At 40.7% G+C, this 18371-nt stretch overlaps 2 protein-coding genes across 4 annotated transcripts in view; one reads left to right on the top strand and one right to left on the bottom strand.

Moving 5' to 3' along the window:
• The window catches only part of TBL1X (transducin beta like 1 X-linked), a 317070-nt gene extending 305960 nt beyond the window's left edge, over positions 1 to 11110 (top strand). For all 3 annotated transcript variants that reach the window (XM_090064019.1, XM_090064010.1, XM_090064027.1), the window contains 4 exons: positions 1691 to 1818; positions 2883 to 3048; positions 4343 to 4444; positions 6826 to 11110. In XM_090064019.1, coding sequence (XP_089920145.1) covers positions 1691 to 1818; positions 2883 to 3048; positions 4343 to 4444; positions 6826 to 6852 — 423 coding nt within the window. In that variant the 3' untranslated portion in view covers positions 6853 to 11110. The remainder of the gene's footprint in view (positions 1 to 1690; positions 1819 to 2882; positions 3049 to 4342; positions 4445 to 6825) is intronic.
• A 5382-nt stretch (positions 11111 to 16492) lies between these two features.
• Positions 16493 to 18371, bottom strand: part of GPR143 (G protein-coupled receptor 143) — a 29070-nt gene continuing 27191 nt past the window's right edge. The window contains exon 9 of the mRNA XM_090064000.1: positions 16493 to 17808. Within this exon, the coding sequence (XP_089920126.1) occupies positions 17729 to 17808 (80 nt within the window). The 3' untranslated portion in view covers positions 16493 to 17728. The remainder of the gene's footprint in view (positions 17809 to 18371) is intronic.

The following is an 18371-nucleotide window of genomic DNA, read 5'->3' as shown; positions in this document are numbered from 1 at the left end:
TTATAACTTAGGGCTGTCAAACTATTAAAAATTAATTGCAATTAATTGTGAGATTTAAAAAATAGTTGGTATTAATCATGATTTTAATCATTCAGTTAAACAATAACAGAATCCCAAGTTATTATAAATATTTTGGATGTTTCTTCTGTATTTGCAAATAAAATGATTTCAGCTACAACTCGCTGCCACAAAAACACAGGAGAACTGTGCTAATTTCCACGTAGTGATTAAGTGCAGTAAGTGAAAAGGGTCAAAACAAGGGTTAGTATATTTCCAATTCCAAAAAAGAGGACACCTGTTGAGGACACACCTCACTCCCAACCCACAGCCCCCTGGCACTGCTGATGCCCCGCACTCTTGATCTGCGGGCCCTGCTCCCTCCAGTTCCCCCCAGCAGCTTCTTCTGCGGCTGCCCAGCCCCTGAAAGCACAGGCACCAGTCTGTGTGCCATCCACCTGGCCACAGAGCTCCCTGCCACCATCAGAGGGCCTCCCCACCCCATTCCCCTGCTGGCGGGGCAGTTGCCTCACCCTGCCACAGCCCCAGTGCCCAGATAGCTTCCCCCAGCACCAGCAGGCACTCATCCCCCTTCACACATGTACACACACCCTAGACAGTCCCTAAGACCTGGCTGTCCAACTCCTGTTCCCCACGTACACTTACCTGCATCCAGCTGCCGCGTCTGCTCCCAGGACCCTGCCTGGCTGCTTGCTGGCCATGTGTGTGTGTGCAGCCCAGCAGCAGTGAGTGGGGAAGGGCCCCCCACCACGCATGGCCTGGCATCAGTATTAATTGGGCCTGTGATCACTTCTGAACTGGGGCCATAATGGACAGAGTCTAGAGATGCCCAGTCAGCAGGGATGAGGTGCTGGGCTGAATGTGCAGCACTGAAGGAACAGGAGGGACAGGCAATGGATAAAATGATGTAAATGGCCCAGGAGGAAGGAGAGGGCAGATCAAGGGGGTGCACCACTGGCACTGCCACAGCCAAGCAGAAGTGCACGGCACACCTCTTGCATGTCTCCAGTTCCACCTGCCCTTCACTCTTCTTTCCAGGAGACTCTAACTAGGGTTGACCTGGGAAGGGCTACACTTAGAGCAGATGCTCCTGCCCTAACCACTTCCTGATCTGGCTCTGCAGGAAGTGCATGGTGTAGTTCCACCTGACCATAGCTGCAGTGGCAGCAGGGAGCTACAGCACCCCTAAAAGGGTCTTGCATCACCCTGCAGTGCTGTGGCAACCCAACTGAGAACCACTGGTCTCCTTCCTTTGTTGGGGGTTTATAGGACAATTACTGAACTCTAATCTGTTTTAAGGATTCTAGTCCTATTTTTAAAATTGATAATATTAACCTCAAAATAAATACCCAGCTAAGATGCACTACCTATGAAAGTCAGAATTAAGTTAATTCAAGCCAGGGTCCATGGTCAGGGTAACTCTTGTTTTTAAGCTTTTATTGATCTAGTGAATAAATTTTACTTTCATAAACTTTATTCTAAATTATATAGCTGTGTATATTGAAATTGCCAACTTGCTAGGTTAATAAATTAAGCTGAGGTCTCTATCTACATGTCAGATATATAGCTGTGATAAATAACATGCACATAGAAAAGGGTTGAAACTGGTTACCTGGGAAAAAATGATGAAATTTAGCTACCTCGCTGATTTTCCCTCATTTTCCTGGCACAGATTTGGAGTATGAAGCAAGATACATGTGTACATGACCTTCAGGCCCACAGCAAAGAGATTTATACTATTAAATGGAGTCCTACAGGACCAGGCACCTGCAACCCAAACTCCAACATCATGTTAGCAAGGTAACTTGCTCCTCTGTCTATCCCTAGTACTTATAAAGGTAAATTAGTTGTTTAACAGGGGACTGTCTAGAGTTACCCAGCTGCCTTTAGTCCCACATACAGTTTTCCTACAACATCTGTAAATAAAACTGAAAATCATCTATGGAGCCTAGGGAAATGAGTAGCAAGAAAAGGAAAATTACGTGATATGAATGGATTTGTTTAATTGCGGTCCTCTGGTAAAATCTATTGATCTGATAATCCAGTAGCCAATTGGATGTGCTCTAATGAGAGACATGGACAAGCAAAATGACATGGATATTAATATTAATATTTTTATAGTTTGATCAATTGATGCAGAATAGCTTGGTTAGTTGTTAAACTTTCACCTTCCATCCATTCAAGGTACAACTTCCTTCAAGTTTTAGAAATCTGTTTTAGTAATTACAATTAATAGCTGAACTACTGGGTTAGTACTAAGCACAGTATGACTTCCTCTACTTTATAGCATTATAAGGGAATTGCCTTATTGATTTTGTTCATTAGTTAGTTTTTGTGGGATTTGTGCCTTTGTTGTTCTTGATTTGTTTTTTATAAAATATGAAGGATTTCTCTTCCTGGTTTGTAGTCCATAATGTTGTATTTAGGAGGGTCGTGGCAAAAAACTGAGTAGTTTCTAGGTAGTGGGTGTAAAAAAGGATGAGAAGAACTACTGCATTAGGGAATCTGAAACAAGATTTGATTAAGTGAGGACCAGGAAGTGGAATTCTCTGGGGGCAGGTTATCCTAGTTTACAGTTAGTACTGCTCTGTATTACAGAGTGGTGAGCTAGTCATTATGGACAGAGATAGTATTAAAGTTACTTTCTTTTACATTTGTTCAGTAAACCTCTATTAATGTTTAGAGATCTAGCACACATCTACCACAACAAATTTCTTGCAATGAGAAGGTCCAGACATTGATGGATAATCAGCCATTCTGCCCTTTTCCTATTTAAAATGTTTATTTAAATGGGAAATGCTCTCTTTAAATATTTCCAATATCATTGATTGATTAGCTGCTGATTAATTTGAATGTTCCTGTAGTGCTTCATTTGATTCTACTGTTCGGCTGTGGGATGTTGAACGAGGAGTCTGCATTCATACATTAACCAAACATCAAGAACCTGTCTACAGTGTAGCTTTTAGTCCTGATGGAAAATACCTGGCCAGTGGATCCTTTGACAAATGTGTCCATATATGGAATACACAGGTATCTGGTTTATATGCAGAATAGAATAATGTTATAAATGCAATATTAATGGCCAAAATCATAACTAAAGTGTATATATCTGTATGTACTGAATGTGTCAGGCAAGGTGAATCTGAGGCCTCCTTTACATATTATATGCAATTAACTGCTTATAATTATTATTGGTTAAAAATTGGTTAATTGTGCAATTACCTGAGACTAGCTACACATTCAAAGAAGCTATCACACCATAAAAAGCTCCAACCAGTTGTAAAGTTAGACCTCAAAAATGCATACTAACTTTATAGCTGGTTACTATCAAGCTTTAATTTGCAAGCATGCTGCAGGGTCTTCCCTGTGGCTGGGAGCTCTGTCAGCTGACGGGGCTCCCGACCATAGAGGTGTGCCCTGCCCAGCCAGGGCTGGGAGTCCTGCAACTGAGGGGACTCTCAGCACCAGCAGCTGTGGACTCTAGATCCCAGCATCATGCCTTCTGGTGCTAGGACCCAGCTGGGTCCCAGCAGCCCCAATCTGTGACCTCCTGGCCCCAGGGGTGCATGAAACCCCCGGGCTAGGAGTTTGCAGCTGGTGTGGTCTCCCAGCCTCAGGGTTGCCTAAAGCCCCTGTGTCTGAGGGATCAAGTAGCTGTGATGTTCCAGGCCCAGGGTTTCACGCACCCCCCCCGGCTGGAAGACTGCAGCAGTCTCCCAGTCATGGCAATCCATGGTATAGTCATTTGGCTGGGCACCCGTCAGCTGAAGGAGCTCCCAGTTGTGGGAACTTGCTCCCAGAGTTGCACAGGTGTGGGGCACAGTCTAGCGAAGTAGCAAAGTAGCATGGTGTGCCAGAGCAGGGTGGGGAGGTTAGCGTCCCAGATATCCTTAAAAATAATATGGTTACCCTTTGTATACAGCTATGTGTCCCCCAGTGAATAAAAAAAAATGTTCTGTAAGTGAATCAGCTATTTCTTTCTATAGTGGAAACCACAGAGATTCTTCTAGCTGTGAAACTGATATGGTTCAATCATGCAGTGCAGGTGTCAGATTTGAAAGAGGGCTATTGATAAGAATATAAGTGTGAAGTCCACAGAGAAGAACTGAATGAAATGCTGGGCCCACTGAAATCAATGGCAAAAACTTCATTGATTTGAATAGTTCCAGGATTTCATCCTTGGTATCAATGCCTCACTGCAAACTTACCCATATACTTAATAGGAGACCCACAATGTCAAGTGCACACTGCAGGTGTTGCACATCTTAAAATGAAAAAAAAAAGAAATTAAGTGTCAAATATTTATCAATTGCTTGCTTTCCAGAGTGGAACTCTAGTACATAGCTACAGAGGCACTGGAGGCATCTTTGAAGTCTGTTGGAATGCTAGAGGAGATAAAGTGGGAGCAAGTGCATCAGACGGATCGGTAAACATTTTGAATCATTTATTGTAAATATTTTGGAGGAAATATGCCTTGTGAAGAGTGTCAACAATAAGTTCCTGCACTACTGCTATCTATGGACAAAGATCAGAGATATGGAATATTTTTTAATAAATGTAAACAGATATATCTATAGATAATATAAACTTTTTCTATCTGAAAATCCGTCTATGTTTAAGGGGTATTCCCTATATTTAAAATGAGGAATTCCACTGAAATTGGTAATATCTCTGAAAACAAAAACGAAAAAAACCCTTTCGCGTAAAAATATTTTTAAAAATATCTTTATCACATCCATTATCAACCTTATGCATCGACATGTTGTGGAGGTTGCAGAAATTTTAAAGTCTTTGCTGTCTTAAGACTTTCTCTTTTCATTGTTTTCATTCTTTAAGTTCCCTCTTACAGCAGAAATATACCCTAAGATGGAACCTAAAGAAGGAGTTTTTCAACGTGCTACCCAGAGCTTTAGTCATGAGTAAAGAAGAGGTTTTACCTTGGTGTTGGTGGTGGTGCTGATAATTATACAAAAATACCAATTAATCATGATTGCCACTGAAATACAATACTGTACAATACTGGAAATATAGTACAATATGTACAATATCATTATAACAACACTTCTTATAGTGACCTCCCACTTTTAACAAGAAGAGCGGGAACCAGTTTTTTAATTATTATGGTGCAGCCAGTTAACTAACCCTTTTATACCAAATACCTTCTTTAAAGGCCATGGCAAATGTTAAACTAATGTTGCAGTTGGGATCTTCAGCATTTTATGTGCCAGCCCAAACAGCACATGACCTGTCCATGGCAGGATGCAGCGTTTAGGATAGAGCATAACATTTCTAAGATCCTGATCTTGTGATAACTGAGGCTAAACCATGACCTGGAACTGTCTCTTGCCCAAACCCAAATCTCAGCTGAGCATGATCCTTAACTGGAGCAGGCAGGTGGGATTGTATCCTGGCCCCTGGAGCTGCCCCATGCACCATTCCAGTGCTCAGGTGGCCACTGGAGTAGGGCACAGGGCAGCCCCACGTCTGGCACATGTGCCATATGTTCAATTTAAGGCATAGCACAAATGATACAAACCAGTTACAAAGATGTCCACATTAAAAGTAAAATTTCTGTGTGCCTGGTAAAAGTAAGTAAAAGTAAAAGAAAAATATCTGTGCGCCTGGTTTGCCATTGTATTATGGCATAATTTGAACATTGAGCATGTAACATATTAAAATTCATAGCATGATTAACACAATCACACCATAGATGTAATGTCTGCCAGGGCCCTTAAACTTTTCTCCTGTTTCCAAGTGGATCTGTTATAATGAGGTTGTACTGTAACTGACAGCTGACTGCCACTGCCTTTAGTATACTCAGCAGCTTGAGAAGTCAATAAGCACTTTTCTCAGCAGTTGACTGAGTGATCATCATGTTTGCTATGCCAGAAGAACAGAGAACCAAAAGTACAGACTATTCCAGAGGTGGGGCAAGCTATGACTTTATATACTCACACGACACAAGCACTGGCGGTTATCTTGATTTCTGGCCCAATCACTCTTTCAGAAGACAGGCAACCCTGGATTTTTTTGATTCCAGTTGGTTTTTCAAACCTGTTGCGGATTGCTAACATAGTACTTGCTTAGTTATTCTCAGGAGTACATTTAGGTTGTGTCATAAAACCATTATTAAATTATCTTACTGGCCTACAGAACATAGTATACTTTTCAGTGGCAGGGCAAACCTATGCTTTCCTATAAGCATACCAAAATGCTGCCAGATTCCGACTTTTTCCTTCTTTGAATAGTCATGCGTTTTCAGTTTTGTTTTTGTTTATATTCACAGAAGTCCTGTTTAAGGGGGGAAAATACAATAGTAATTTTTGTTCTATTAATTGCTGTTGCCTTGGTTGGTCCTTGGTCAGCGTTGTCTGAAGTCAGTGGAGTTTTCTATCAACTGACAGGGCTTTGGATCAAGTCCTTCAGTAGGTTTTTCCATACTAGTGTTTGCTCAGAAGACAGTAACTGTTTCTTTCTCCATGATCCTTAATATACAAATCCTGGAGATTATCATAGAGAAGATAAAAAAAGTAGAAAGGAAAGGAAAGGGCCTGCTTCATCTTTTAATTCACTACCTGGTAGAGGCAGAATATTTCCCCATTCACTAATATCCTGGGATGCATTATCTCAGTTACTACTAAATTGCCTTATGACAAGATAAGCTTGTATAAAATATATAGTATATGTGTGTGTATAATCTATAATGCAATATGAATACACATACACACACATACATATAAAGAACCCAGAAAAAGCATTCAAGAAAAATGTTTTTGAATCTTGAGCCTTTTCTCACTATCTTTCTAGGTTTGTGTTCTAGATCTGCGGAAGTAAAAATGAAGTGTTTTAGAAGAAATTTCAAATGGACCAGCAGTGAATGTGTGGGGAGAAGCACTCTTCAAAACAATTCTTAACAGCTCCAGAACTGTATGAACTTGAAAAAAGTTAGAGTGTACAATGAAACAACTCTCCCTGGCCACAGATGTCTAGTATTGTGTCCGTAACCTTCATCAAGGAGTAAAAACACAGTCACTTCAGAGGGGGAGGGGATGGTTTCCATCTGAAACATTCAGCCTTGGAAGCATGAAGCCACCAGCTAGACATTGCACTGTTTTGTTTGCATCTGAGAACTTGCTCTGATGGCTGAGAAAAAAAGCTGTGCCAAAAAAAAAAAATACAAACAAAAAAAGCAAAATGCTGTGATAAACCAAAAGGGAAAAAAAAATCCTCCTCCATGTGGTGTTGTATTTTTTTTCCTTCCAATTTGGACACTACAGTTGCTCTCCCAAAGGATGTTCAAAGACCAGTTTGTACTGATGAAATGCGCAACTTTGTAATCACAACACTTTCTATTTTCTAGACTACTTTTTTGTTCAGTGGTTTTTCTATCAGCTGGAATATTATAGTCTGGAAGATCCCAGGCTTAGGTTGGAACTGATTTTTTTTCCTTTTATTTTCCCTGCCACTTTTTCTTCTTCCTTCCTTTCTTTTCTTTCTTTTCTTTTTCCCCCTCTTTTTTTCCTATGTGCCCATAGTAAATGCAGCCAGGTGGACATGACGGTGAAAACTTCTGACAGACTGTTTCTCCTTTCTTTTCTCTCCCTCTCTCCTTCTCTTCCCCCCACCCCACTTATTTAAAAAAAATCCTCCATGCTTCAGATCTTAGCGTCTCAAGGGCACTTTCAGCAAATTGTGTAATAAGTGCTTTATATAAGAATGCAGTGCCGGGGAAGCTTTTTACAGGAGAAAGATGACTTTTAAGAGAAAGAACCCAGTGTATTTTTGGAAAAAAATATTTTTTATGTTAAACAATTTTAAAAGCCTAAAATGGCCACTGAAGATAAACTGGTTGTGTAATTCCTAGAAAAGAATGATGCAAATGGAATCCAAGATACATGAAAGATGCAGTATCCTTTACTCCTCTCCCCCAGCTGAATAACCGCTGTAAGAAAATTGTCATTCGATATAACAGATCAGTCATTTTTTTAAAGAAATATTTTCCTGCAGCCAGAAGTTTCAATAGTTTGATTTCATTTTTGTGGCTCTGTGTTGATGCTGATTTAAATTTATTAAATGAACTTAGAAGTTTGAGGTTATAATACAGTTTTCATTTCTGTGGGTCCATATATACAAATACTCATGGTAATAACTAAAAGAGTAGTATATTTTCTTTCCTATATGAATGGTCCTACATTCCTATAAGGCTTGACTTCTGCTTCCCTCCATCCCTTATTTTACTTGTCATCTTTTTGGGTTGATCCTCCTCTCATTAAGTCAATGGGACTTGTACCACTGACTTAATAGGACCAATAAGACTGGACATCTTAGGTAACATCCTAACTTTATCCACTTAATGAGTGAAAGGCTCCAAGCAGAGAAGAAGGTTTCTAAATGCCAGCTATCCACCCAGGGGTAGATACTCCAGCATAGGCATGCCAGAAGAAAGTTAAAAGCCTGCTTACTAAAGATCCCCTTGTAAGCTGTGGTGGGGGTACATGCTGGAGGCAGAAGAGGCATGTTATGGGAAGGGCCACATGGAGAGATTCCTGGCAGTACTGTGGACCATAGGGCAGCCCCAGTATGTTGCCATAATGTAGACCAGTGGTTTTCAACCTTTTTTTCATTTGTAGACCTCTAAAGAATGTCAAATGGTCTTTGAATTGTAAGTGGGGGTATTCACACACTTTGATTGATCATAGTTATCTTTCATGGACTCCTTAGACATAGTCTACAGATCCCCAGGGGCCTGCGGACCACAGGTTGAAAACCACTGACAAAGACTGTACCTCAGATCCACCTGGATCAGGCCAGGAGCTTAACTAGGCCCTAGACCAGCCCAGGACTGGGAGGTTGCAAAGGTGCCTTCAAGCCAGGTCCATAACAGTGAAATGCTGAAGTGAAAATTGCCAAGTTTCTTAGTGTATGGAATTAGCATTTTGTTTCCTCTGATATTCTCTCTCTTCCAGATTATCTATATAAAGTATCTCAGCCTTTTCACTGTAATAAAGCATCAGTGACTCCGGGACTGTATGTAAAAGTTATGAAACTGGAGAGTAGCTAATTAAGACAAGTGAACTACCAGGAGGATTATTTAGTCCTGCGGTGGAAACATTTATTTGAGATTTTGGTTCTTAATTACTATTGCTGTTTACACCAAAGAATGAAAGGTTGGATGTGGCAAGAGTCATTGTACTTGTTTTAATGTACTCATATTAGTCTATTTTTCCTTAGAGACCATGCCTTTAGTTGATCACATGACATTTTTAACTGTTTTATAATAGCCATTTACCTGACCTCTTTAAACTCACAATAAGAAAAAAAAGAGTATGTGTTCAAAGGGGAAACTGACCTTTATTACAGTTTCAGTGAGGTTTTATAAAGAACGTTGGATTGATTACTCAATAGAGCAATTGTGTGAGTGTGTATACGTGTGTGGTTGGCATCTTAAGCTTTTTTCCTGTGATGTGTGTGAGTTCTAGGCTATATCTGTGGGACTCATGGGCAAATAGCACCTAGTTTTGAAGGTGCACAAGGCATTGACTAGTCCCTATCTTTTAAGTCTGCACTTTGTGTGACTCTTGAACAAGCCAAATTTGAACATGTGGAGAGATGAGAATGAGTGATTTGAGTTCAATTACTTTTCCTGCACAACTTTCTGGAGACACAAACAGTGCCTGTGTTTTATAGCTGATGGAGACAATTCCAGGAATATTAGCTACAGACACTGCAAAGGTGTCAAAGCAGGGGGTTTCTTTTCCGAAGTTATCCGCTGTATACAGAGGGAAGTAAGGAGGTAAAACACAAGTTTCAAATTCATCAGTATCCAAGCCTGTAAGTGAAAGCTGTTGTCATCCCAAAGAATTTTGTGTGTGTTTTCTAGTCTTTTGCAAGTGGTGCACTGAAAGCTGGCAAAAGACAAATGCTAAAACAATGAGAAAACCTTCAATGGTACTTAGTGGATAATCTTCATATAAGTGTAAGCAGGACATACAAGATACAGCAGCATGAAAAAACAATTAAATAATTTAATTATCGTTTTTACAGGGTTGTTTTATATAATGTTTTTGTTTATAACTCTTAGAAGAAAAAAAAACTGAAAGGGAAATGGCCAAGTGACCAACTTAATCAAGGGTCTGCAACCTAAGGCACAGGCTGGAGCCTGCCCTTATAGGTCTGATCTGGCCCAGGGTAGCCCAAAGGTTAGATGGCACAGAGCTGTGTTGTGCCGCCCATCCCTTCTCAGCATTTCCCCCCCAGCTCTCTCATGCCTGAGCTTACCCTCACTGCAGAGGGGCCAGGGATCAGCAACAAGTGCTGGCAGCTTAGGTGCTCTCGGAGGCAGAGATTTGTGGCCTGCAACAGGGCCACAAGCTTCATCCTGTAGCAGTGGAAGGTTGCCGACACCCAAACTAAACCAGTAAATGTTACTGGCATGATACTTTTACTGGCTGCTTTGGAACTGTCCTTGAGGTGAAGCTTCAGTCTTTGAATACATACCCAAGTTCCATATGGTAGGAGGATACTGCATCTTCAATGTAGAAAACACTGGGTCCCTTATGGGGCATTAAAAGGCCTGACTTACAGGGTTAAAAACGCACTAATCCCATGCTACGTCTTAGAAATTTCCTTTTGACTTTTTTTTTTTTAAAGATAAAAACTAGCTAATTTTAGAGCCAAGTGAAGTGCACTTTGTCAAATGTAAGGGTCTGCTTTGTTTTTTTGGGGTTTCTTTTTTTTTTCTTCCTTTTTTGTTCTTTTTCCCTTCTTTTTTGCTCCTCTGTTCCTCTTTTGCCTTTTTTTTTAAATTGTGGTTCTTTGTCAATTGCAGAAATATTCTTTCAGCCACTCACTGAAATTCTGAATTCTGGCTTCTGCAGTTTTTATTGTCTGTGTCAGACTTGCAGCCAGACTTGGTTCTCTTTTAAGCATTTTCCAGATTCTGTTGAAACAACATCAACCCCTATTTTGTTTTCTCCCTACCCACACACTCTCAAGATTCACCTTGTGTATTGTAGCTCATTTGTTTTAAGGAGAGAATCAACAGATCATATTCAGTGTCTTGAATAAATTGCTATATTTTGATATTAGAGAACTCTGTGCGTGTTGTTCCTTATTCTTTCCTGGTTATTATTTTTTATTGCTTTCATTCAAAGGTTGGAGGAGTGTATTCAATTCTATGATGTTTATTGTATCACTTCGTTTTTTCCAAAAGACCTCCTCTGTTGAAAAACGCCCTTCATTTGCATGCCAGCAGAGAGAAACAATCCAACCCAGAGGGTAAGGATTCAGCATTAGCAAATTGCTCCAAAACACTTTAAAACCAAAACACAGCTCCACTTTTGGTGGTGACTTGCTTATTTTTTATCTATTTAACCACTTACTGATTTATTTACTTACCTAGATTGCACAGTTTTGCGTTAAATTTTGCAAGTTTCTCATGGACATGGATTTAAAATAGTTGGCTCCCTAAGGAATAACAAGGTATAACAGCCACAAACTCCTGGAAGGCCAATTTAGACTGGACATAAGAAAAAACTTCTTTACAGTCCAAGTGTCCAGGGTCTGGAACAGACTCTCCCCCAGAGGTTGTGCAAGCACCTACTCTGGACTCATTCAAAAGGCATCTGGATGTTTATCCTGCTGAGATCATTTGACCCCAGCAGACTTCCTGCCTATGGCTGGACTCGATGATTTTGTGAGGTCCCTTCAAGCCCCTAATATCTATGAACTCTATGAAATCTAGTAAGCATGCTCTGGGAACATCAACCATATTGAGCTTTTGGGGAAAATTGGAAAGGAAAACCTAGTTTGTAGGTCCCAACAGGGCTTAAGCTTAAGCTGAGGCTAAGACGCTCACCCCTATAAAGACCTGAGGCACTTCTGGGCATGCCCAGAGACAGAACTTTTTAAGAGCCTGGAGAACTTTAATGTCTGGATGTCAGGGACCAAATCCATAAAACACACCCAGGTGCCTAAGTGCAACCTACCGGGAATTTAAGCTTCTGAATCTAATCTAATTTGATCCATATAGGTAACTGAGAAGTCTGTTGGTGCCTATTGTGTTGTCAGCAAAGTTACTTAGGCACTTATTTGACTTTGTTTTTGCCTGTGCCAAATGTACTGTATAATAGCATAATAGTGATTGGTGATATTGCCAAGGTAGTGAGTGAACTAGTTCAAGAGCCCTTCTCAGCCTGAAGAGGTTTAAATTCAATGTTTCCTCCTGACAAGCAAATACTGTAACTACAAGGCTTGAAGGCAAGACTGGAATGGAGGGAGGGAGCTCTCCAGCCTTCCTCATGAAGCAGGGTGACCATGCAGCCAGGAATGCAAGATTGATGGAGCAAGAAAGAAAGCAAGAGGGAAGCTGACCCTAACATAACAACTAAAGCATCTGGCCGGGAGGGCAAAGTCCTGGCTTCCGGCCCCTGCTGTCAGAGTTACTTCTAGTTTCTAGCAAAATGACTGTCTTCAAAAAGGTGTTAATAGTCCTGGCACTGGGTACTGGAACCCAGGTTTCCCTTCTCCCAGAAGAATGCCCTCTTCACTTCAACAAAAGGAAACAGGAGCTCCCTGCCCAGCCTACCCATCTCCTGGTGTTTAGGGCACTCTTAGGAAGTGGAGTACATGGGTTTGAAATCCCTAATGGACAAATACTTTTAACACTAAATTATTAGGTCGAGAAGATGGGCACAAGCTTTGCCATGTTCAAGAGTGACTACAGGGTTGTTGTGCTTTATACTGAAATCATTGCTACTGTCAGTTAGAAGTTGTGGCTCAATAGGGGTTCCAGTGTGAATGACATGGATCCCAGCATCATGGAAGTACCTTTCTTGTAATCCCAGGTCAGATGAAAGAGCAACAGTTCTGATATTTCCTCTTGGCTAGCTGTAGGTATTTTCCTGTTGAGTGACTAAGTGATATGGATCACCCTTGAGGTACTTAAGTCTCCCATTCAATGAGAAGTAGTCCATGGATTAGGATTTCCACTGCTCCATTCCAAAGCACAGACAATGTTCCTAAATTTTAAGTATTGTAATACATAAGTGAAGGCATATTAGAGGATTTAGGATCTTGCTTCTTAATCTCCTGGAAATTATTAGACTGCTAATGAAAATGAAATTATTAGACTGCTAATGAGCTTGAATGGTATCACACAAGTCCCATCAACTTTCAGTCATCTACAGAACAAATACTCCTCCAACAATTAGGAATAGCTACCATTCTCAATTCAAGAGAGAACCAGGAAGGCAACATATGGAGAGATCATGGAGAGGTAAGCTTTGTTCTGAATCTATGGATGCATGGAAGAGTTTGCACTATACTTGGTTTTGTGGCGTATACTATATGATTTTATTCTTTTTGTGACAACCATTTTCAGATGATGTTCAAGAAATTTTATTACAGTTAACCTAAAAATGTAATTAATTTATGCTGTTCCATTTGTATCACATGCAAACATCAAGCAGTCATGAAATCAAGTACTCTATGTAGTGGTCATATAAAGCAACAGAATAGATGATTACTTTTTCTGTATCTGGTACAAAGATACAGTCCATCTCAGTGCACCAGTCTTTCCAAAATTGTCTCTATTTTTTTCCTCCCTGTGTGTGTTTACCCACTTCTCATCATCCAGCCAAGAAAAGGACAAGGCCGTTTAACCCAAATCCGTGGCTAAATCCCAAGCTTCTAGAAGCACTTCTAAAATCTTTGAAGTCCTGTAAGGAGTGTCATCCTTGCTGACTCTCTTCCCAACAAGAAGATCTTCACTCTCATCAGGATGTTTCTCTTCACTTCTTCAACATGCTCACAAAAGGCAAAAGAGGAAAAAAAATCACAGGAAAACAGCTAAAAATCTTGCTAAATCCTCATTTCCTGCTGTCAGACCCAAAGATAAGAATTCTCCATTTCAGACCATGAAACGATTAGATAGAAGAACAGGAAGAGTTTCTACTCACCCACTTCCAGAAATGAGTAGGAAGAAACTGGTGGTACTACTGAAATAATTAGCTTTGGAGATTAAATTTACTAAAATCAAAGACAAATGTTTTTCCTCAAAAGTGAGGTAGAATTTGCTATCTGCCAGCATCACTCCTTCACAGAAATCATAAAGAAGAATATTGTGGGATATAGAGATGTAGATTTATTTGACAAGTCTTAAACTATGAAGTCTCAAAGATTCTTTTCATCCTCCTAAAAGTCAATGCAGAATGGTTCCTTAGTAAACAGCAATTTGAGAAAACAGCATGGTTGGGAAATCTCTAGGGAAATTTTCAAAGACTGCATAGACAGAGCTAGATAAAAATAGCTCTTCAGCAGTGACCCCTACAATAATAACCACTTGGTTAAATCATCAAAAGAGCTTCACGTTTTTACTAAAAAAGAAGCCACTATCCATTTGTTGTGGATGGATTCCTGGATTCTATAAAGTTGGTAGTGAAAGTGGAAAATTCAATGCAATGGTGTCAGTCCTGTTTCAAGCCTTGGACAATTGATTATTTCACTAAGTCTCAGTTTCTAAATGGAATCTTGTTTCAGAAGAAAGAAACTTAAGAAGATATTGTCCAATCAGCCCAGATCCTAACACATCCCCATTCCAGCAAACCCAAGAACTACTGGCACAGATAGAAGCTTCTCTTACTCCTATCTAATACAAAGGTCACACAGAAACATCACTTTTAGTAGGGGTGTGTGAAGGAGGCTGTATTTGATTCAGATTCAGCTTGATTTGGGGGACAGTGATTCAGTTTGTTGATTTGGATCATTGTCCCAATTCAATTCGGGCAAATCCAAATCTGAAGATTCGATTCTGATTTGGAGAATCAGCAATTCAGCCATAGATACAGGTTTATGTTTTTCCTACATACCTTGAGATACCAGGCATGGCTCATGAACACTGCAACAGCGGGGCAGATGGAGCGTCCCACAGGGGGCTCCCCGCATGCTCAGCAGTAGACCAGGAAGTGGACCGGAAATACTTCTGGTCCACCTCTGGGTCCAACGCCAAGTATGTGGGCCCCTCCTGTACCCCCCTGTTTGTTGATCAGCCACGGGGGGACCCTGGGTGCTCCCCCAGACCCAGGAGGCACCAGTTGCCAAGCTGCATGTGGGAGGTCCCCTGCATGCTCCGTGGAAGACCCAGAAATGGACTGGAAGTGCTTCTGGTACACTTCCAAATCTGCTGCCGAGCATGATGGGACCCCCCCGACCCCCCATGCTCCCATGAGACACTCCATCTGCCCCACCATCTCAGCGCTCACGAGCTGCCTGGTACCTTGAGGTAAGTAGAAAAAACATATAAAGCTGTGCCTATGTCCGAAGCATCAAATCTCTCTGCATCAAATCGGAAGCTTTGATTCAAATTGCAGAGATTAATAGGCCTTCTGATTTGATTAAGATTTGGAGGTTTGGCTGCCGAATCGAATCAGCAACCGAAGCTTCACACAGCCCTAATTTTTAGCCCACAGCTATGTCTTGCATCTGCAATACAAGATGGAAGCAGGCTAATTCCAGAGAGCTTAGGGTTTGGTTCTCTCTGCCTGGAAAAAAAAAACCTTTCCTCCACCAGGAGAGTCCTGTAGAATCTATCAGAAGGCAAGGTAACCTGCTTCTCAGACAAGTATCAACCTATCCTAAAGAAAATGACAGGGGAAACAAAATATGTTCAGGCCTTTCTTCTCCATCTTCTGAGCTAGAAAAAAGATTATGAGAAGGTCTAGCCCATCTCAGACCTGAGGACACTGCTTTGGATAGTGCAGGTGCTCCAGGCAACCTACTAACATTGATGGAGCTGACTAGCGATTATTTGCACAGTGCATTCAACCCCTGTTGCACCCAACTTCTTTAGTTCATCACTGGAAATCACCACTATCAGCACAAAATGTACCTTTCCAAACCACAAATCTTGACATCCATTCTATCACATACATGACCTTTGGTAGGAAGGCAATCCAAGCACTGACCATAAGATAGATAATTATTGATTTTAGGAATGAAGAAACATGTGGTCTTCTGTCTTATCTCACCTAATCCACCAGTCTTCTTTCTCCTTCTTTCTACCTCTTTCTTCCACCCAATATGGCTTGGGCTGTGACCCAAAATGAACAGCTTACTCGATTTATTTTTAGTGACTTTCCTTTCCCCTAGTTTACCCCTCCTGAAAAAAGTTTTTTGTGTATTTTTGCAAATGGCCTGTTCACAGGCCTCGTATAAGAAGAACACTAGTGTTGGCTAGATGGTTCTGAAGAAAAGAGGGGTTTGGTTGAAAAATTGCCTATGCCTGGAAATAATTTAAAGCAGAAAAAAATAGCCTGAAAGCTTCATGAAAAGTATTCTCTCTGTCTCTCATTAGTTTGTTAGCAAAACTTTGATTGAAACATCTAAAAGAATAAAATGGTTATGAAAATCTTTTGCAAACCAAGAAAAAATTCATTTTAATAATGATTTTTTTATTAAAAAACATTTAAATCTGGGAGGACAATCACAATTGGAAGTATAAAACCAAAACACATTAGCCCACCGTTCATTCATCTTTATGAAGTACAAGCCTAGAGTGGACATTAAAGGAAAAGTGTGTGTGTGTGTATACATATACATACACATTTGTGTATAATAATCTAAAGCAACGCTGTTAAACATATGACCAACAGGCTGGATGTGGCCCATGTAGCTGAGTCAGGTAGCCTGTAGGACTTCTTACAAGAAGAATCACCAGTCTTCATGGGCTGGATTTGGCCCCTAGGGTTCACTGTCACAGCTGCCAGAATTTCTTTGGCAATGACATTAATCCCATTGTTTCAGTGCAGTTCCGAAACCCAGGGACTTAACATTACTCACCTCCCCTAGCCACTCACCAGCTGCCAAAGAGGCTCTGCCATGATTTTTAGTGTCCCCTGGTAACTAAGGTTGGTAGCAGGAGGTAAGGGGGAACAAGCACTAGCAGTATTTATTCCCTGGGTTCCAGAGCTGTGCAGAAAAAGTGTCTGGCAACTGTGGGGATTAATACCGTCACCACTGCTCACAGGTTGTTCAACCTGCAGATACCCCTCAATACAGATCTGGTCTGTGGAGTCCAGTGAGTTTTACACCCCAGCTCTAAAGCACCTAAACAGAACGAAAGTATATTGTATATTGCTTAATATACAAGGCCAGACCCTCAATTAGTGTAGACTAAAGATCCACTGACTGATAGTCTAACCTATGGCAGATTAACAAACTGAAATAAAGCAAAGCTAGGCCAATAAGTCTGGCATTTTTCACCAACTAGTAATGCACAATTTACAAATCTTAATAGATCTGGTTTCTTCCAGTAAAAACACACCTAATTTATAAAACCAATAACTTCCAAAGTTTTCCATGAAAAATGAGAGAGAAGAGCCCAACTCAAACAGCCAATGGTATTCCCATGATAGTATTCCCATGGCATGTAGAAGACCTAAGTTCAAGTTTGTGCTCTGCTATTTTCCCACCTCCTAGCAGAGGGGCCTAAACTTGCCATACTTAGCTATTCTGAGACCTTGCTCTTGCATTCTCTTCTGTTGGAACTGCTCCATCTTGTGTAAATACATATAGAGTCATAGATTCAAATTGGGATTTGAATGTGAGAATGGGAAGATACGTGCATCGTAAAGGAGGGAAAACTAGGGGGCAAAGCCTTGAGAATGTTTTCACGTCTCCAGCTCACCAGCTTATACCTTTCCCAGTTTTCCAGTTATTCAACATCAGCATCATTACCATCTAAGTCATGTAGCTCACTTGAGATGTGGATTTCAACTGTGCTATCATCAGAACCTAGCAAACAAAAGAGAAAGGACTCTGTTACATTTATAGATATAGGTAGATGGAAATTTTTTGATTCAGTCACTTAATAATTTAGTGATATAATAATAATCATAGACAGTAGATCTATATGATGAAGGAATCCTTGCACACAAGCTTTCAAAAGCTAGAGCTTTTTGGCCAGATTTATGCATTCAGAGTGTGTAGGGACCAGGAAATGTCAAGAGCTACCATGCTCCTTGTTGTTGTCAGTTAGATTACATTCCTAGTGAATGGCTGATTGCAAGATTGCAGTAGGGGAGCTTGATTGTTAAATATAGAGTACTTAATGTAGTTTAGGAGCCTCAGCAAATAATTTCTGGTGCCTTGGACAAGGCTGTGTGTTAAAAGAAGAGGAATGCAGATTGCCCTATCACATGTGGGCACATGATTGGGAGGTGGGGTGGGGAAAGTCCATGATCTTTTCACAGGAAATGTAGAACTTCATTGAACACTGTAGCCTGAAGGGAAATAGCGAGTTTTGCAAAACAAAGCTCACACTAGAAATGCACTAGATGATGTCAAAGGGCAACTGG

This window comes from Crocodylus siamensis, chromosome 1 (genome assembly GCF_052110815.1).
Source record: "Crocodylus siamensis isolate JL-2025a chromosome 1, ASM5211081v1, whole genome shotgun sequence".
Taxonomy (NCBI): Eukaryota; Metazoa; Chordata; order Crocodylia; family Crocodylidae; genus Crocodylus; species Crocodylus siamensis.
Note: the sequence above shows the minus strand (reverse complement) of the source record. Positions and strands in the feature narration are given on the sequence as shown.